Source organism: Rhinolophus sinicus, linkage group LG01, assembly GCF_036562045.2.
Source record: "Rhinolophus sinicus isolate RSC01 linkage group LG01, ASM3656204v1, whole genome shotgun sequence".
Taxonomy (NCBI): Eukaryota; Metazoa; Chordata; class Mammalia; order Chiroptera; family Rhinolophidae; genus Rhinolophus; species Rhinolophus sinicus.
The window spans coordinates 156,869,489-156,891,571 of NC_133751.1; the positions used below are offsets into that span (position 1 = coordinate 156,869,489).

At 34.1% G+C, this 22,083-nt stretch overlaps 1 protein-coding gene across 3 annotated transcripts in view; it reads left to right on the plus strand.

The window, feature by feature from the left end:
- Positions 1-22,083, plus strand: part of DCAF17 (DDB1 and CUL4 associated factor 17) — a 35,521-nt gene that overhangs the window by 2,878 nt on the left and 10,560 nt on the right. For all 3 annotated transcript variants that reach the window (XM_074337962.1, XM_019727419.2, XM_074337969.1), the window contains exons 3-10: positions 3,678-3,768; positions 6,847-6,983; positions 7,728-7,806; positions 8,604-8,693; positions 10,852-10,956; positions 11,257-11,362; positions 17,832-17,974; positions 21,477-21,586. In XM_074337962.1, the coding sequence (XP_074194063.1) occupies positions 3,678-3,768; positions 6,847-6,983; positions 7,728-7,806; positions 8,604-8,693; positions 10,852-10,956; positions 11,257-11,362; positions 17,832-17,974; positions 21,477-21,586 (861 nt within the window). The remainder of the gene's footprint in view (positions 1-3,677; positions 3,769-6,846; positions 6,984-7,727; positions 7,807-8,603; positions 8,694-10,851; positions 10,957-11,256; positions 11,363-17,831; positions 17,975-21,476; positions 21,587-22,083) is intronic.

Consider the following 22,083-nt stretch of genomic DNA (forward strand, 5'->3'; position numbering starts at 1 on the left):
TTCATTGCCTTTATTCTTTGGTTTTTTGTCTTTTATTCTTTCTCTGTGTTCTCTGGCTTTAATTGAGCATTTTATGTGATCCATTTTTTCTCCACTTAGCATATCAGTGATACTTCTTTTTAAAATTTTTTTAGTGGTTGCCTTATAACTTGGAGTATACATTATAACTAATCTAAGTAACACTGTACCTCTTCATTGGTAGTGCAGCTACTTTATAATAAAGAATTTCTAATTCTTACTGCCTTTTATAATATTGTTGTTATTCATTTTACTTATCCATAAACTATAATCACTGAAAAACCTTGTTGCTATTATTATTGACAAGTTTTTATCTGTTAAATCAATTAAGAATAAGAAAACTAAAGGATTTTGTTTTACCTTCATTTATTCCTTCTCTAACACACTTCATTTATGTGGATCTGAGTTTATGACCTATATTATTTTTCTTCTCTCGGAAGAACTTCTTTGAAAATTTCTTTTAAGGCAGATCTATTGGCAGCACGTTTCCTCAGTTTTTGCCTGAGAAAGTCTTATTTCTCCTTGACTTTTGAAGGATAATTTCTTGGGATACAGAATTCTAGGTTGGTGGGGTTTTTCTTTTATCATTTTAAATATCTCACTTCACTCTGCTTGCTTCCATGGTTTCTGAGCAGAAGTCCAGTGTAATTCTCATCTCGTTCCACTGTAAGTGAGGTGCTTTTTGTCCCCTGGATTCTTTCAAGGTGTTCTCTTTATTTTTTATTTTCTACAATTAGAATGTGATATGCCTAAGTGTAGATTTTTTGGTATTTATTATTCGTGGTGTTCTCTAAGTTTCCTGAATATGTGGTTTGATATCTAACATTAATTTAGGACAATTCTTAGCCATTATTATTTCAAGTATTTTTTCTGTTTTGTTCTCTCTTTCTTCTCCTTGTGCTATTTCCGTCGTACACATATTTTTTCTAGTTGTCTCACAGTTCTTGGATATTCTGTTTTTCTTTTTTCATTCTTTATTTGTTCTAGGTAGGAAGTTCCTTTTTCATTTTTCTTTCTAGTTTGGGAAGTTTCTATTGACATATCTTCAAGCTTACTGATTCTTTACCTGGGTGTATCTAGTCTACTGATGAACCCATCAAAGACATTCTTCATTTGTGTTAGAGTGCTTTTGATTTCTAGCATTTCCTTTTGATTTTTTTCTTAAGCCTTTTTATCTCTGCTTAATTACCCATCTGTTCTTCCTTGTCCACTTTTTTCATTAAAGTCCTTAGCAAATTAATCATAGTTATTTTAAATTTCCAATCTGATAACTCCCAAATCTCTGCCATATCTAAATCTTATTCTGATTCTCTTCAAACTTTGTATTTTGCATTTTAGCATGCCTTGTAATTTTTTGTTGAAAGTTGTATGTGGTGTCAGGTAAAAGGAATGATGGCAAATAGGTGTTTAGAGTGAGGTTTTATGTTTATCTGCCTAGGACTTAGACTGTGTTTGTAGCTGTGTCAGAGGCTAAAATTTCCTCTAGCCTCCTTGTTTTTGTCTCCCCAGTGCTGATTCCAGTGGCTTGTGCCGGGGTTTGCTTCTGGTAAGCTGTGATTCTTGGTATCCAACCTCTCTCTCCAGTGTTGGGGGCGGCTGCCCTGTAGCCTCAAGCCTTTGATGGACCTAATAAGAATTGTTGATTTTCAGTTTGTTGAGCTTTTTTATTGTTGTGAGGATCGGAATGATGACTTCCAAGCTCTTTACATGTTGGACCAGAAACCAGAAGTTAGAGAGGATAGGTTTTTAGATAGTCAAAATTTATTCTGACCCCAGGAGGGCTCTTTCCAGCAATCTCTTTCTGGTTCTCTCAAGCAAATTAGCCAACCTACAGTTTAGCCTGTATGGCCAATGAATCTACCAGTCTCTTACCATTTGCCTTTCATCACAACCTGTACTGGTTTTGAGAGTACCCATAGGCTTTAGAACTTCTCCATACTCTGTTGTAAATGAAGTCAGTTCCTCTGGGAAGAGACTAGAGCCTATATGCTTCTCCCCCGGGCAAAATCTTTGAGCCAAGGCTCTGGAGGTGTGGTGGTGGTTGTCAGTGATACTCTTTTCTCTGAGTGACTACCCTACTCTAAAAGCTGAGCACTTGGGTATGGAGCAGGCATTCACCTCAAGTCTTCTTGCCTCTTTAAGTGTGGAACCACAGCTTTATGAGATGAGGTAAAGGTTCCAGTGTTCTTAGGCATGCCACACATGAGGTAGACCCTCTAGCCCATGGGTAGGGGCTGGTGGAAGAAGGGATCCCCACCTCTTGACTGCTCTCACCTAGCACTCAGAATCAGCAACAAGTAGCTGGGGGCTAGATGACAAATGTTATCATCCTGTCCCTCAGGAAGGTAGCTCTCGGAGCTGGGGTACAGGGAGCCCTGTGCTCTTGGCTGTACCGGTCTGGAGTGGAGTTTTCATCTTGCTGAGCTGAGAATGGTGGGGAGGGAGCACATCCTAGTGCAAATACCACTATTTGCACGAGACTCAGTATTCTTGCTGAGCTCTAGCAGATTTTCTTGAATAAATGTTTCTTCACTTGCTGTATGCCCCAAGGACCATTTCCAGAGACTTTAAAATAGTTGTCCTTTTATAATTCCCACCACTCTTCCTGGGTGGCATGCCCATAGAGCGCCTCTTGCTGTCATGCTGGAAGTGGAAATCTGGACATTTTCTTATAGGAACATGTTATCATTCATAGCAAAATTAGCAATAATTCTTTGCTATCATTTAATGCCCATTTTGTAACTTTCCCAATTTAGAGGTATTTGCTTTAATTAAAAAAAAATAAAGTGGCATTGATTGGTAGTTTAATGGTAAGTAGTGTTGGAGTTCTTTAATATGTGATTTAAGGGTATTTCCCCCATAAGTTAGAGTCACATGTGAGATTGTTTTCATTCCTGTTAAATTCTGTTTGATTTAACCCTTTGAATCAGTGAAAGAACATCAAAGGCAATTAAATCATTCCCCTGAAAATTTTTTCTAAATAGTAGTTTAATTTTAAAGTTCATCAGTTAAAGAAATGAAAACATCTATTATCACATCTCAGTAGTAATTAAAGAAATATAAATTAAACGTAAGAGACTGTTTTCCACATCAAAAATACAGTGTTCAATATTGACGGAAGTATAAACTTGTTCAACCTTTCTGAAAGGCATTTTGGGAGTAAAAAAACCTTAGAGGGTATTTCCATTTTTATCCGTTAATTTTCATTCTAAAATAATAGGATTCTTTTTATCTAAATAACTTTCATTTTAAAATATTGGAGTAACACATAGGAATGCCATGGAATTTTATTCATAGTAAATGTTCAAGGGTAAAGAAAGAATTCAATAATGATCCTGTTTTGGAAAATAATCTGTAGGTAGGTATATGGATATAAACAAAAACTAGAGGGAAATGATCCAAAAAGTTAATAATGGTTATTTTTGGTGGTTTTATAATCTATTTTAATTTCATTATATTTTTCAGATTTGTTTTCTGTGAATGTGTATTATGAATTCTGTGGTCAGAAAAAAAATGTTCACATTTAGTTGAGTAGAGGATAGCCAAGTAGCAAACTATATTTTGGTATTTTAAATCTTTGACTAGAAAAAAGTCACTCACACCTGAGCAAACGCTATCTCAGTTATCAAGAATAATCATTTATTTTTCATTTTTCTCAGTGTTGCATCACAGCCAAGAAGACTTTATGAAATGCCAAAATGTTCCAAATCAGAAAAAATAGAGGATGCTTTACTGTGGGAATGCCCAGTGGTAAGACTTGTCTTTAGGCATTTGTTTCTAAAGCATTTAGCCTAGGACTGATTATTGTTAATATATTTTATAAGGGAATAAAACTTAAATATCATAGTGATTCCTTAATCTTGAAAGGAATCAAGAAGAGTTTATCTTTTGATTATCATTTTTCCTTATGAGACAATATCTATATTTTAAAAAAATTATATATTAAGAATATATTTTTAAAATTTGATACCATTTTTAAATCTTAAAAACTAGAAAAATATGAACTGATTGCAAGTTCTATAAGCAGTATAAACTAGATTATAGTTAGTGTTTAAGAAATCATTCTACTTAATATACTGAAACAAAATATTTATTTTGTTACATGTTATGGGCAACAGTGATGTCATGGCTCTTTGAAAGTGGATTCTTATGAGTTTCCTCCACAAATCTTATTAGGAAAATAATAAGATAAAAGTAAAAAATAAAATAATAAGCTAATTTTATCAGACTAGCATTGCCCCAGTGTGTATTTTTCAGAACATTGTTTTCATAAGATGTTGCTATCTTATAGTTGCTAAAAGAGTTAGGAGGAATTGGGTCGTAGACAAATAAATTTGGGATATTCTGAGTTTAAAAGGATAAACAAGTTTATTTGTAGAATTACTTCTCAGAGTCTTTAATACTAATAATATGTATAGTAATACTAATGTTCATGTTAATTGTCAAACCATTTTCCTAAACTCTTTATCATATGACATCCTTTTTTGAGGTATATTTCTAAATATTAGTCTTCCATGGGATCAGTGTTCTAAGAAATACACTTAGGAAAAATTGCAATAGATTAATTAGGTCTTTGATTTGGCTGATTGTTCTTTAGGAAGAATATTAGAACTCACAATATGTGACCAGAAATAATGTTTAAAGGATAAGAAGACTATACATTGAATTTACTATTAAAATTACTTTTTAAAAAAAACTTATTTTTACATAAAATTGTATTTTCCTGGAGCTACAGTTTTCTTTTCCCCTGGACACTTACTCTCTGTTCATGGAAGGCTCCTTTTCACAAATCAGAAAGCTTTAAATCTATGTTTTCTTCTCCAACTTCTTACTGAAAGCTAAAAATAACTGTTGCACCCCAACATGTAAAGCCTTTTAATCCATTTTTAATGGTGCAAGGAGGAGGATGACAGATTTTTTAATTGAGAAAGGTTTTGAAGACACTAGTACAAAGCCACCAAAATTTTAGAGCAATCTTGTAAAAATAAAGATTTTAGAAACCTAATTCCTAGCTTTACTTCCCTTTAAACATTTTGTTCTCATTTGAAGTGAAGCGAGATTGTCCATTAAGAAAAACTAAGCAGCATATTGCATTGTTTTTAACATACTGATGTGAAACTATGTTTAAATTAGCATGCTTCTTTTCTGAGACAATGTATGCAGTATAACTTTGGGTTTTGGAAAACAGTTCAAACCTATTATATATGCCCCTCCATATTCTCTTTTTTAACACAAGCAAGGTTTAAATAGCACACTTTTTTTTCTTTCTTTCTTTCTTTCTTTTTTTTTAAAGATTTTATTGGGGAAGGGGAATAGGACTTCATTGGGGAACAGAGTGTACTTCCAGGACTTTTTTCCAACTCAAGTTGTCCCTTCAATCTTAGTTGTGGAGGGTGCCATTCAGCTTCAAGTTGTCCTTTCAGTCTTAGTTGTAGAGGGCACAGCTCAGCTCCAGGTCCAGTTGCCGTTGCTAGTTGCTAGTTGCAGGGGGCACAGCCCACCATTCCTTGCGGGAGTCGAGCCGACAACCTTGTGGTTGAGAGGACGCGTTCCAACCAACTGAGCCATCTGGGAGGCAGCTCAGCTCAAGGTGCAGTGTTCAATCTTTAGTTGCAGGGGGCGCTGCCCACCATCCCTTGCGGGACTCGAGGAATTGAACTGGCAACCTTGTGGTTGAGAGCCCACTGGCCCATGTGGGAATCGAACCTGCAGCCTTCGGAGTTAGGAGCATGGAGCTCTAACCGCCTGAGCCACCAGGCTGGCCCTAAATAGCACATTTTTAAAAACTTAAAAATGTTCATGAGATGCTACATATATAAGACACCACAGGATAAAAAATTTACATCATTGCCTGTGAATTTAGTGTAGGACTTCCAGTAGTTATAAACGTAAAAATACCCATACATACAAAACCAAAACACAAAAAATCCCTAAAAAACACCCTCATTTTTACCCCTAACAAGACAAATTTTTAGGAGCATATATTGAAATACTTATACCATCATTTTTTTCTGTTCACTTATAGCCTAAGATAATACTAGAAATACTAGATTAATTTCAACTTCCCTATCCTTAACATTCCTTTTAGAACTTCCTTTTTATTCCATAAATCAAAGTAGAACCTTTTGCTTCTCTTTCTCTTCCTGCCTTAGACTTCCACCTTGTGGTAGCTGTTCGGTGGCAGGTATGCCCAAGCAGCTATCTTCTCCCTTTTGGGGGCGTAATTCATTGGTGACATAGGTCATCTTTAAAACCAGGTCCATCTTCTGTTCTCTGGCTGCCTTGATCCTGGATTCTAGCTTTTTCATTTGGGGTTGGAATAGAGTCACAATGGATAATGGGATAATTTTCCCTTTTGCCATTTTGATTTCTATCAAAAGGAAAACAAGTCTTAGAATAAAGAAACGTCTGTTCTAGCCGATAACTCCTAATTGCTATGCTATTCTATATAGTTTTAAGAACTTATCACTGTTATCATAACAGTATCATTAGTACTATTGCTACTCTTAATGATGATAGGTTAATATTTGTTAAATACTTAATGATAAATAATAATAAGTAATAATAAGTTATTTCAGGTACTGTTTAAGCACTTTATATAAATAAACTCAATAAGTTAATGATGAAAATATCTACCCACAATCTTATGTTTCCTTGTCTTAATTCTCTGTTTACTATTCTTTACTATTTTACTATTTACTATTTTGCTATTTACTATTCTTCTTTGGTTTACTTATTTGATTATTTCTTTAAGTGTTTAGCTATTTTATATGGACACTGAGATTGTTCATGACCAAGTAGTTTCATTTTTACACCTCATTTTTTTAGGGGGAAATGCCGGCCAGTCCATCAGATTATAAATCCTCACTCATAGCACTGACTGCTCATAACTGGCTACTTCGTATATCAGCAACTACAGGAAAAGTCCTTGAGAAAATATATCTTGCCTCATATTGCAAATTCAGGTATTATCTGTGACTTTATTATAAAAATTTGAGACTTGTAGCCCAGGACATTTCAAGGTTGGTTTGTTTTGGGTTTTTTTAGTTTCCATTGTATATCTGTATCTTCATTTATAAACCTGTTCTCTTTTTTCTCCCCTCATGATTACATTTGAAGATCTGCAGATAGAGAGACCCTATATAATTTTCTTTGTATCCCTCATAAGTAACTAACCTATATTAGTTGGCAGATAAACTTAAAAAATAATTTCCTGTGTTTCCCATCTACAAATAGCATTTTATATGTAGGATGTACTTTATTGTAGATTTTCCTGAAGGCTTGTCTGTTTCAGTTAAATTACCTGCCTAGTACAATCTAAGAACTGTTATTTTAATTATTGGTTTTATAAATTAGATATAAATTTTTGGAGTGAATGTGTGCATTTAAAATGTGAAAGTAACATTTTTAATGCTTTTTATAACTTCCATTTTAAAGCAGCAATGGTTGTTTTGTGTTTTCTAAATTTTCAATACTGTTAGATCAAACACTTTATTGAAACTCTAGGAGAATTAAAGTGATATATTTTACAGAATTATATTCATGTAAGTATCTCAAGGGAATTCTTTTAGCTATTTGTTTTTAAAATACTTGGCTTTTATAATTTAATTAACTAAAAACTGTTTACTTATAAAGTAGCTATAATATTTCAATTTTAAGTATTAGGAAACTGACCCAAATGAATAAACTTCTTTTCATTCTTTTAAAAGATATTTGAGCTGGGACACTCCTCAAGAAGTCATTGCAGTCAAGTCAGCCCAGAATAAAGGTTCAGCATTGGCCCGGCAGGTAGACACCTTTAAATATTCAATAAAATGAAAAATTTGTTTCCATAGGCATTTGTTGGCAGATTTGTCATGAAAGAACTAATGATCTTTGCTTTCTGAAGCATCCTATAAAATTGTTTACCACAAGTTTCAGAAATTCCCTTCAAGCCGTTCTGGGATAGTACAACAGATTATTTTACATTCCGTAGTAGAAAGAAATTGACTGGACCTTATTCTTCAAAGTAAGGAAGTGATCCTGTTCAAGCAGAGAAATCACTCAAGATTTTATTGTTGATGTTTTTTTCTCATTTCATATAAATATGTCAGTGTAGTGTCAGATGATATGACTGTGATTACTATGTGTCTTTTGATTAGGCTCTTCATTGTTAGAATTCCAATTTACCATATAAATTATTAATAATGTATTACATTAAAATATATATTAATTTGTATTATATAGTAATATACAATATAAAATATATTTCGTTTTATAGTATATGAAATGTTTTTGTTGTACAGTATATAAAATATGTTTTGTTGTTAAGAAATGTTTAGTGTTATGTTTACTTTTATAAATTTTTGTGTATATGTGCATGTGTGTGTATGAAGGGCTGAAGGTATAGTGGACATATTTTAAATCTCTATGCCTATATCCTACTTAAATAACTGCAATGTACGAGTAGATAGATGGATATTTTCAATTCATGAAAACGTCTACACAGCTGCATGCTAGGACAGGTAGATGTGTTCAACTCATGAAAACAGAGTGTTTCTGAAATACTCTTGAGAGCTGCCTATAATGTTAGTCTTTCCTTCTAGACGGGCATTCAACAGCCTGTTTTGCTGTACCTTGCCGTGTTCCATGTTCTACCTTTTTCACTCATAGGGATTCTGGAGATCAGCAAAAAGGTATGAACTCATTTCTGACTTAATTGCAACATTAATTTTTTTGACAATAAGATGTAATGTCATCATTTAATTGCTTATTAGGTGTTTTGATTGCAAGTGTTCCCCTGACTGTAAAAAGCTTGCTGACCTAGTTTATTTCATGTCAAAATATGAGAACATTTAACATGGGAGGAAAGCCTAATCATCCCTTTATCTTTCTGCATGTTTTTATGCCTCTCAAGTGGATAGTGTTGAATACCTGTGGTCATTAACAAACCACTATTTTATAAAATTATGAGATGAGTAAGGTATTTTTTTAGAGGACTGTTCCAAAGCTTGTTAGAAATGATCATTAAAGAAAGGTGAAAACCTGCAACAAAATGCCTCATTTTAATTGTAAGGTATAGATCTAAAACTTTTGATATATAAACAAACTTTACAATTACGTATTTAAATTTTGCAACTCATTCAGTTTTGGGTTTTGTTGTTGCTGTTCTTCTTGATTTGTGGGGTGGTTGTATGGGAGGAAAGAAAGAACAGATTTCCTTTGAGCAAAAAATAAATAGTCTACTTTCCTCTAAAACAACTGTTGTTACTTATTCTGGGTAGTTATTTGTTGTTCTAATCTACTAGTCTATAATCAAGCACCTATAAGGTATTATCGAAGACAGTTCTTGAGGATCCACTAATATTCATAAATAAGATGAGTGGATTTTTAAAAGTTTATATTGTATAAGCATAATACACTAAACTGCCTAAAGCCTAAAAATATAATAGTAGTTATTTGTTAATTGTTTTTGTACCAGGTAGTTTGAGCATTTTATAACATTGTAACATAAAATGGATTCAACTAGGAAGTTAAGCAGGTAGTAAGTGGTGGGAGCTGGAATTTGAACCTCGATTTGACTCCAAAATATAACCCGAATTTTCAAATAGAGTGGCTACTTTCTTATAGCACTCATTATTGGAAACTATGTTTGTATTACTCAAGTCCTTCCCTCAAAACTGGGGAAGGAGGATCATTGAACAAAAAGTCATGAGCTAGTCAAGATCAAAGCAAACCGTAACTTACCTTCAAAGGGGTGACCAAAACACATAACTCATGAATGTCATTGTTCTCGTGTTTGTGGATTAACTAATTGTGTATGCTTATTACAGTCTACAACAGGAATGAACACTTAGCAAAGTTTTAAATTGTTTCTATTTATTCTCACATGTCCAAGATTATCATTTGAGGGATTATAGTTTCTTCGAATTGAAGTATACCTTTCACTTACCATGCGTGATAAGGCTAGCCAAGGGCCAGGTTTAGAATATACTTTAAGCCATTTATTGGGGTAGTAAATCTTCACTAATTTGTCTTGAGTAGAAATAGAAACAGATTTTCACTTAATTTCTAATTCTTCCATTGCTATGACTATTTGCCATTGCTATGTTGGCTTTTGCTAAATATTAAAATAGGCACAGAATCAAGTTCTTTATCACAGCTCTCTAGAGAATCATGAAAGGGTTCAGTGCATAAAACAGAAACAGAAAGGGAACAATAAACCAAAGTCTTACTCAAGGTCAGCTAGGCTAAATGCCTCAGTAGGTGTTTGGTATTTAACATGTTTAGTTTTTATATGACCAAACAATTAAACAGTATTAGAGATTTAAAGAACAAAGTAAGGATAAAACTCTGGAGTTGGCTATTTCTCATTAGAATTACTTTCTTAGATCTAATCTTTTCACCCTCTAATTAGCTGAAAAATAAGTCTCTTTATAAATAGCATTTTAGCATAAATAACAGGTCCCTGGCAGGATCTGCATGGTAGAGTAAATACTCATTTAGAATTAGATGGACTTAGTGTATGCCTGTATCTATGAGGAATAGGATTTGTTATTAAAAGACACTGACAACACTGTAAAGCAAATGCATGAAGCAAACAAATGCTGCCGTGGCATTCTGAGGGGTTTGTACTACACTCCCATTAGCGCTCTAGTCTGAGACTCCAGGGGTGTACCCCCTCACCCCTAATAACGCCATACTTTCAAGTTTCTAAATTATAATTAAGTTATAATGCTGGGCAGCAGTGTTTTAGTGGTGGCCTGAATATTAAGCAAATGCACAAACCACTGTGAACACTCAGAGGATTGGCCTTCTGGTCTTTTCTCAGGTGATATCTACCTTTCCCCTCAGATTTTCGGGAATGTTACAGATGCTACCTTATCTCATGGAATACTGATTGTGATGTACAGCTCGGGACTGGTCAGACTCTATAGCTTCCAAGCCATCACTGAACAGGTAGAAAAACCCGGAATTTGCCATATTGTATTTAACTTGAGGTTTGAACTGAGGTATGATGTTTTTTTAATGAGATGCTTTTTAAAAGTAAGGCACTTATGTAAATTTCAACTCCACAAAACTGTACAAACGGAGAAAGACAAAGTAACCTTTAATAAAGGGGTGGGAAGATAACCAGAAAGGCCCTTGAGTAAATAAAGAAATTTTCTCGTGTATGCATGGGGATTTGATTTTTTTTCTCTCTTCAGACAGCAAATAAGTAGGAGCTAAAGACACCATTTTTGTTTGTTTTGTTTTTAGTTCATGCAACAGAAACTTGACTTAGGGTGTGCATGCAGATGGGGTGGGACTACTGGAACTGTAGGAGAGGCTCCTTTTGGCATTCCTTGTAATATTAAAATCACAGGTATGGCTACTGTAGTATTTTTTTCACCTTAAAAAATAAGTGGTCCTATACATAGTTATTCATTGTATTCATCCAAATGTTTTTCTCATAATTTAATTACAAACTCAATTCATTTTACTCCTATATGGGCATATTCCTTGCTATTGAATTCATTGAACCGAAGGCATGAAGATGCTGTGCCTTGCTTGGCCAGAGATCAGTGACCTTTGGCAAGTCACTTTACCTCTCCGGTCCTGATTCCTTATCTGCAAAATGATGAGTTGCAGCAAGTGATACCCTCTTTGCTCCCTTATCACTTAATATTTTATAATTCTGTAAAATTTACTCACCTCTATAAAGGTGTTTTTCAAGGAAAGTATAATTACCATACCATCTAAACATAAAGCTTAGACACAGAGAGAATAGCTTATTATACTTAAGGATTGACAAAGCACAAAAAAGAACATTCTACAAATATAATAAAAATATTCTATTTTAGCTTATCAAATTCAGCAGCTTAATAGAAAAGAAATCAGCTATTACTGAAATGAAGCAGTGTTTGTTAAAAGAAATAAACCATAACAGACCAGAGTTCATCTTAAGAATACAAAGATGGTTTAACGTTCACAAAGAAATATAAAAATCACAGGACTAAATTTCAAAATAAAACATTTTGTGATCCTAATATCTGTTTATCTTTATTGTTAGTGCATTAAGAGTCGTTCCTTATCATATTGAAGATGTTTCCTTTTATTTCCATCTAATAAACATATTTTTAGGTGAAACTCCAAAGGCTTTTCTAATATAGGCAGAATAAGAAAAGAATTTTTTCTATCATTATTTAACAATGTATCAACAGATCAAGAAACAGAAACAGAAAATTTAATTGTTAGAAAAGAGGTGTTCCTTTTAGTAATAAATTACAAACTATAAAAACTGAGAGTTCAATATAACCAATTAAGTTATCCAAGAAGTAAAAAATAGGTATTTAAAAAAACTACTCAAGTTTTTAAATGCATTGGACTAGCTGAATTATGCAGTTTTGTGAAAACTCAGCCTAGCAATACTTTCTATGTTCAATACAAATACACCAGCACAAATCAATTAAGAATTGTAAAACTACAGGCTCTAGTATTAATTAAAATTAGTTATTTTGAAAAGAATGTCCCAAAATAGTAGCATTGTTCTAATTGAAATGCAGAGAATAAGTGTGTAAAACTAAGAATAGGGTGATAAAGACAAAGCTCATAGAGCCTAAAGCATTGTGTCATGGATTAGGTAGGTCCCTGTTTATAGAAAGAGGACTGGATTTGGGATCAGAGTCTTGGTCTGCTAGTAGTAAGAGTGAAACCTGACTACTAACTGGTAGTGTGATGGTGGATAAATTACCTGACCTCTCTGGGCTTTTCTCAACTTTAAAATAATGTTTGAAAATTTGATCTGTGATATCACTTATCACTGTAAAACAATATACAAGGTGTGATCACAAAATAAGGTGAATGTTTAAATTAAAAAAAATTATTACAGTAAAAGACTTAATCCCTCTTAAAATACTCCCCCTCACTTTGAACACACTTATCCCATCCTTCTGCCACTTTCTGAAGCAGTTCTGGAAGTCCTCTTTCGTGTCTTTACTTCATTCTCCATCATGACAACGTTCCGTGTCACACGTCGCTTCTGGTATGGCAATTTCTGTCAAGTAAAACATTGCAGTGTGTCCTCATCCACCTTATTCACTGGATCTGGCACCATGAGATTTCTGTCTCTTCCCCAAGTCAAAATGACCATGAAAGATAAACATTTTGAATTGATTAAGGACATCGAGGCAGCCACGACAGCACAACTAAAGACATACTAAAGCCATTACGGAAGAGGACTTCCAGAACTGCTTCAGAAAGTGGCAAGAACGATAGGATAAATGTGTTTGAAGCGAGGGCGAGTATTTTGAGGGGGGATTAATGGCAATGTATCTTTTACTATAATAAATTTTCATTTAAACGTTCACCGTATTTTTTGTCACATCTTATAAATCGGTGATTTCAGGTATTTGGCTAAGAAAAGTAGCCTGTTTTATTGGAAAGTTTGATTTTTTTCAATCTGTGGAGAATGAAATCCTTTTATTTGTCTAAATTTGTTTTTTAGGATCATTAAGGTTTGTACAAAATAATATTCATTTTAACTTTTAACTTTTTTTTAGTGCAAAGCAGTTCATTTTTATTAAAGAAAAATTAGAAAGTAAAGGTAAATGAAATTTTAGAAAGTTAAAACACTCATAGCCCTCCTATATGGAGTTAACTGTAATCATCTTAGTGTGTTTTTATTCCTAATCTTATAATGTTTATTTCTGTGTGTCTAAAACCAAAAAGAATCACACTATAAATACTCTTTCATAGCTCGCTTTTTAATAAATCAACTCTGTTGAGGTATAATTTACATGCATTTAAATGCATTCATTTTAATTGTATAGTTTGAGTTCTACCAAATGTATACACCCAGGAAACCACCACTACAATCAAGATTTAGAATCTTTTCATCACTCCAAAATGTTCCCCTGTGCCGTTCCCAGTCAGTTTCTTCCCCAAACCCCAGCCTTAGGCCACCAATGATCTGTTTTCTTTCACTACAGATAAAATTTATATTTTCTAGAGTTTCATGTAAATTGGATCATTTGATGTGTCCTTTTTTGCCTGACTTCTTTCACTCAGCATATTATTTTTGAGATTCATTTTATACTGCATTTTTTGTAGACCAATTCTTCAATGTTAATATATCATATATATTAATTTCCACCTATTCCATTATATTATTTAATAGATGGTCTTGTGAAAACAATAAAGCTTGAGTCTTATCTCACTCGTTATACCAAAATAGTATATGGATCAAAGATTTAAAAGTTCTATAAGAAAACTTAGGAGAATCTTTTTATTTCAGTGTGGGGAAGACCTTTCTAAGTATGACACAAAACCTAGAGCCATAAAAGAAGAATTGATAACTTTGGTTATATAAAAATAAAAGTTCTGTATAGCAAAACAAACAAAAACACACACACAACATAAACCAACTCAAAAATCAAACCACAAATGGGACATTTTTGCAAAACATACTATAAAGTGCTAAGGTCCTCAATATGTGAAGAGGTTAGCAGATCAATAAGAAAAAATGACAGCACAATGAAAAAAATGAGCAAAGGATATTGTGCAAAAGAAAAGGAAGTATAAATGGCTTTTCATTAGAAAAGGACAAAGCTCAATGTCACTGATAAGAGAAATGCAAATTAAAATATTTATAAAATATGTCCTTTCAGATTCTCAAATATCAAAAAGTTGAATAACAGGGTTGGTGAACATATAGAAGAGGCACTTTCATTTACTTTTGGGGCCCTTTATGGAAGACAGTTTTGTCAATGTGTATGAAAATTTTAAATGCATATGCCCCTTGAGCAATTCCATTTCTAAGAATTTATCACAGATATATTCACACGTGTACAAAATAACAAATGTAACTATCCCCTATACAGTAGTACCTCGGTTTTCGAACATCTCAGTTGATGAACATTTTGGTTTATAAACGCCGTAAACCCAGAAGTAAATGCTTCGGTTTTTGAACATGACTCAGAAGTCGAACATGTCACGTGGCTTCTGGTGAGTGCAAGATCCTGAGGCCCAGCTGTCGGCTGTTTTCGAACATTTTAGAACTCGTGGTTTACGTTAAAAAACCGAGGTACTACTGTATTTTAAAACTACAGAAAAATTATATCCTATTATAGCCATTTTTCTCATAAACAATAAACCATCATTTTGTACACTTTAAGTTAAAACTCCCCTTTGAAGTATCATTGACCTGGCACACTCAGCATTATAATTAATAATAATTATATTGTTTTATATAATATAATTTGGACAGTAGGAGCCCTTTTGCTTTCTCTCCTATTCTTTTAGCACGATCCTGACAGCCTTGTAAATATCCTTTATAGCAACAAATGGATGGTTCACACCTATTTCCTCACCACAAGATATGGAATCAGCTACTCTCTGAGAATTTCTAGGACATTTTTAAAAAATTGAGAATAGTATTAGAGATCAAAATTTGGGCTCTTAGGGTTGGTGGCAACTCATCAGAGTTGTGATGAGCATAGTCGGCTGCTACTTCTGGGCCATTTTTTGCAATTGCTGGGAAAACTTTTTAAATACATCTTATTGCATTGATTTTTTAAAATTTTGAATACCTTTTTTATATTCTCTTTAACATATCTACTTAATATTTTAACCCCCAAATTCAAACTTGAATTTTATATATTTGTCTATCTATATATCTATATATATTTACAGATATATATAGATGTATATATATCTAGATATAGATACCGTGTTTTCCTGAAAATAAGACCTAGCCGGACAATCAGCTCTAATGTGTCTTTTGGAGCAAAAATTAATGTAAGACCCAGTCTTATATTATATTGTATTATATTATTATGTTATTATATTATAAGACCCGGTCTTATTTTACTTATAGTACTTACTTTACTATAAGTAAAATAAGACCGGGTCTTATATTAATTTTTGTTCCAAAAGATGCATGAGAGCTGATTGTCTGGCTAGGTCTGATTTTCGGGGAAACACATATATATAGATATATATATCTATAAATACATATAATATATAGATATGTATTTCTTATTTTTCTCATCTACCATCATTTGGTAGCCACCATATTATCACATATAATATTTATATTCTTTCATAATTTACCTACTGATGTCCTTTGCCCATTTTTCTATTGAGGTGGTCATATTTTTCTTACTACTTAGAAAGACCTCTTTATAAAGAATATTACCCTTTTTAAAAGGTTAAAAAAAGAACATCTTAAATATATTTGATATGTTTATATTTGTCTCTTTTTTCTCCTCAAGATTGTCCGTTTATGAACTCATTTTTCGTTATTTGCTTTTTTCCTGTGTACAGCCCTAGGTAGTAAATGGTCATTATGAAAAGGGCTAACAAAGCACACTTTTCTGTATGTAATATGACTCTTGAGTGAATGGTCTCCCTAAGACAAGCCTCTTTATTGACAGTGGTGGCCTCATAAACCAAAGATTAAACTCTCAAGTTAAAGAGGTAAACAAAGGAGTCATAGATTAGTCACCTGCCCAAACAGAACACGTGGTATTTCACAAGGGCTGCTCAAAAGGAATTCCTCTCTTCTAGAGCTGCTGCACCTTCCACTTATGCATTTCTGCAAAAGTAAATCTGTTACGTTCTACCTAAAATTAATTGCCATCAAAGAAGACTTAGAAGTACCAACAGATAATAGGCATACCTTGGAGATATTTTGAGTTTGGTTCCAGACCATTGCAATAAAGCAAGTACAGGCACATGTCAGAGGTATTGTGAGTTCGGTTCTAGTCCACTGAAACAAAGCGAGGGTCGCACTAAAGCGAGTTATAATTTTTTTTAATAGTATTTTTTTTTTAAATTTATTGGAGTGACAATTGTTAGTAAAATTACATAGATTTCAGGTGTACAATTCTGTATTACATCATCTATACATCCCATTGTATGTTCACCACCCAGAGTCAGTTCTCCTTCCATCACCATATATTTGATCCCCTTTACCCTCATTTCCCACCCCTCACCCCCCGAGTTGTAATCTTTTTGCTGGTAGAGGGTCTTGCCTTCAGTTTATAAACACAGACACATACACACACACACGCGCGCGCACACACACACACACACACACACACACACACACACACACACACCTGAGAAGCATAATAAAGCTAAGCGCAATAAAATGAGGTATGCCTGTATTTCTTTTATGATGAATCTCCAAAAGACAATGACTGGATGTTTCTAAACTACCTTAAAGTTAACTTGTCTAACGATGATAATTGTAGTGACTGCTATGCTTTAATAAAACTTCCACTGTGACAGGACCTATCCTAAGTGGTTACATTCAATGTGACTAATATCACTTCTGCACTGGAAATCTCAAGCAAGACTACTCTAGTAAAGTTTGCTAAGTAACCTGGTAGTCTAGAATATGATAGATGTCTTCCTCACATTCGAAGGAATTAGTAGACTTAATTACCTTGTAGGATTGTTATGAGAGTTAGAAATAGTATGTAACCAAGTCTTGTACGTAGCAGATGTGTAGTAATTGGCAGCTGCTTTTATGGGGCGTACTATGTCATTTTTGCCATCAAAGCACCTTCAGCCCACTTTTTATCTCCACTCAGCTACATGTCAGACATACCCTGAAAACAGATGTCTAGGAAGTTGACTCATAGGCTAACATTTATTTCCTACCAGCTTTCTCCTTTTTTAGCAATAAGCCTCTCTTGATTGTATTTTATACTTCCTTGAACATAGTAATTTTTCATTAATGGAAACTCATAGATGATGCATGCATAGAAAGGTTGAATTAGTTCATGAATGTTCCAAGGCTACCAGAACAGAGATAGCTAATGAATTCCTTTTGCCCATCTCTGTAGACACGCCACCACTGCTTTTTGAGGTATCCTCCCTGGAGAACGCCTTTCAGATTGGAGGCCACCCTTGGCACTACATCATCACACCTAATAAGAAGAAACAGAAAGGAGTTTTCCATATTTGTGCCCTTAAAGACAATTCCTTGGTAAATCATGAATGATCAGACCTTTTAGTGGTAAATTTGTATCAGAACTTCTCTCTTCTCTTCTTCTCTAATAGGTCCACGTTCCTAAGAGTTACTTTTTAATGTTTGTATAATTTGTGAACAATGTATATTACAGAAAAATACAAAGAGTATAGCAAAGGCTTGTGTTTGCTACCCAGAATTTTAAAGCATTAACACTTGAAAATTTTTAGGACACCTGCGATATCTTAGGTTTTTTTTCTTACCAATCTCTCAGCAAGGGATCCCATGCAAAACATTTCTCTAACTCTGTACTGGGAATCATTGATGGAATACGTTCAGGCTGTCTGCCTCTGAAATTGCTGGTGGAATGTGATGTTGGTTCTGCTTTTTCATGGTTTGTTGCTATTTGCTTTACAGAACACAATCAGGTAGAACTCTAATGGTCACAATGTCAGCATTGTGAATTTTCAAGGATATTCTTACTATGGCAAAACAGAAAGAAATGGTACATGGTAAGGCAATAGAAATTTCCACCTGTTGAATTAATTTTTCTTCACTTAAAAAAATGATTTAGGCATTGATTTATCATTTAATAAACATTATTTAGCACCTACTGTATGTCAGACGTAGCTGGGGACACATTCCCTTCCTTCCACTTCCTTACATTCTCAAAGCAAACGTACAAAAATTAGATGTTGTCCGTTAAGTGCAGTGATTGACATTTTAGTGCTAAAGAGTGAGTGTGCAGAGGAGTGGGTTCCCTCTTTGTTTTGTGTTGCTGACTTACTGTCATTTATTTCTGGAACCTCTTGATATATCAAATAAATTTACTTTTTCTGAGGCAGACTCAACTTATTCCACACCCATCTTCTCCTGAGCAGAGGATCTTGCTCAGTCAGTCACTGTTGGATCTAGTGGTTTTTATAGTCACAGGTCATGTTTTACCAGGTGGAAGACGAACACAGTCTCGGGTCCATTTATCTATTTCCCTTGATATTGTGGCCACCATGGAACACTGTACAGTGTCTTCCAGTTTTCTTTTTGTAGGAGCATTGTTTCCTTCCATTTTCTCATTTACCTATCACAGGTGGCAGCTCCTGTGTGGTCCATTTGAGTGACATACTCTTTTACAATGGACTCTCTTGGGGCAGTTTCCTGCTGTGACAAGTGTTGTGATTTGATTGTTCCCCTCCCAGCCAGTGGGCATCCTTCAGCCAGTAGGACCTGTCACATATCTTTCTAATTTAACTTTTCCTTCCAGTCAAACCCTGCAGTTCACATTTCGGATATTTAGTACATAGTCTTCTTAAATAAGAACTGATAATACATACTCTTTCGTGTGTGTGTGTGTGTGTGTGTGTGTGTGTGTGTACATGTCCATGTGTGTATAAAATAGCCTTCAACATCTATATCAAGCATGCCTGTCAAGTACTCTCCTATAATAACTGATTATAACATGTAGTCAGATTTGTGTTTCAACATATTTATAAATAATTGCCAAGTCCAATGGAAGTTTTGCCAGACAGCTTTGTTGCAGTGACATTATGTTAGTGATACATAAGCCCATTACCTTCCCACCTGTCAGTCAGAAGAGTACATAACCCCAAACCACATATGCAGCTGAACTGAAGAATTCAGAAAACGTTTCATAGCTTTCAGTTAAACTGAGCTTTAAAATCTAGCATTTGAACAAATAATAAAAACTACAGAATCTGGTAATAATGCTGCCTAGAATTTAACACAAAGAGAGATAATGTTTCTTTTGCATGTTATAGATACTATAATAAAGAGAATAGTCTCCTAAAGAAAGATTCGCATAGTAGTTACATGTTTTATATTAAACAAAGGAACATCTGGAGCTATTGCCATCATGGACACATTGATCTCAATAATTGCATTGATTTTCTTATATGTGAAATGTAATAATAGCACCATTGCAATTAGAAATTATTAAGATACTTATAAAAATTCTAGAAAAATTAAAGCTCATTCTCGAATTTGATACATAAACTGTGTTAAATTCTATCTTTTTTAAAAGCATGCCCTATGGGTGGCCCGTTAGCTCAGTTGGTTAGACCGTGGTGTTGATAACACCAAGGTTGGTGGTTCTATCCCCACACAGGCCACTGTGAGCTGTGCCGTCCTTAAAAAAAAAAAAAAAAAAAGATAGCCTGCCCTATGAAGCACTTGTGGTGTAGCCCCAGCCTCCTTCTCCAGTCTCACAGCTGGGCACTATACTTCGCAATTTAACTTGCCATCAAGTTAAACTGTTGCTCATGTTTATGCACACACTTGCTGTAAGGATTACCACTGCTGTGTTTTTCATTTTTCTGCTTCATTCTAGCCATTTTCTGCTCATCCTTTAAGGCTCAGTTCAAGCTTTTTCCTGTTCCTGAAATTCTGCTCACCTGGGTTGGATGCTTGATAATATACTGTCTATGACTCGATAACTTTGTTTTCTCCAATCCCTTATTATTCTTTTTATTTTTTGCCTCTCCTCTTGACTATGAGCTTCTTGATGGCAAGGACTATGTTAAATTTGTGTCAGTACAAACACCTAGTGTGATACCGAAACATAGTGTTCTGTCAGTGTATGCTAATGGAATTAATACATTAAAATTGCAGAATCTTTTATGAGTATCAAATAGGAAATATGCTGTTATTTCATTTTATATTGGAGAAATTAAAGAAATTAAATGACTTGGTTTAGTAAATCTAGTGAAGTTCACGTATCCATGTTGGTATTAGTTCCCAGTATTCCTGTGTATAAGGTAAAACATTTATGTACATATGTGATCACATATGGAGGTGTTTTTATCTTTGTTTTTATGTCTAAATATACTACCGTGAAATAAACCTCTTAGCTTGCCTTAAAGGCTAAGCAATATTAGATCATTTACTTACCATTAGAGTTTAATATCTGACTTATCGAAGGAGATTATATGACCTATGTCTGGGAGTTTAGGCTTGGATGCATGTTTATTTTCGTGCTACCCACTCTTCTGATTGACAGATTGTTGAAGATGGGGAAGGGAGGAAGAAGTTGTAAGGGACTGCATGTGCATAATTCTGGCAGAGTTATAATGGAAAGTCCATGGACTTTGGAGTCAGAGCTGCTGTGTAGTAGGTACAAAACATTGAACAAATGATTTAGCTTCTTTGTGTATCAGTGTTCTCATTCATAAAACAGAGATAACAATATATGCTCTAAATGTCGTTAAGATTAAATGAAGTAATGACTATTAAATGTCTAATGCAGTGCCTAACAGAAGTTAAGTGCTTGAGATATGGTAACTTATTATATGTGAGGTAGAATGTATGCTATAGGCTAGATCTATGAAATTTCTGAATTTAAATGTTCTGGATTTCTCAAGTTTGGAATGTCCTAATTCAGCCCTTATACACAACTGGTTAATATTTTCTCTTCCCTATACCTTTGACTTACTGATCTATTACTGATGTTAGATTTGAAAAATTATTTTGTTTTATTTTTATTTTCAATATTTTTTTCCAACTTCAGGCAAAAAATGGGATCCAAGAAATGGAATGTTGCTCTCTAGAATCTGATTGGATCTATTTTCATCCTGATGCTTCTGGTAGAATAATACATGTTGGCCCAAATCAGGTCAAGTGAGTATTTTCATTAGTTACTTTAAAGTTAAAAGTAGCTTTCGGTAGCATTTATTGGCATCTTTATTTTTCCCAGCTAACTATTGAGCCAATTATGGAAATAATTAACTGCTTATAGGGTGCTTTCTCAGAAACTGGCATCTAGAAAACCTGACTTTATTCTTTTACCCTCATCATTATTGTTTATAAATATTACATTTGAATAACTTCTTTGATGGATGATATATGAGTGAAAGACAATGACACATTGGTTTGTCCTCATCAGGTCTTAATTCTTCAGGATTAAATAGAAGGAAGAAGATTTGTTCTTTGTTCTAAATGACAGCCATACCATAGGAGAAGTAGCAGATTGTTTGAAGTAAACCTTGTTTGGCTTTGTATGCCCACATCTCCCAGAGTCGTCCTCTCCTTCCTTGAAACATTCTCCATTTGACTTGCCTGACACCACAGTTCTCCTAAAAGTTTCCCTCTGTCTGTGATTCACCTTTCTTAGCATA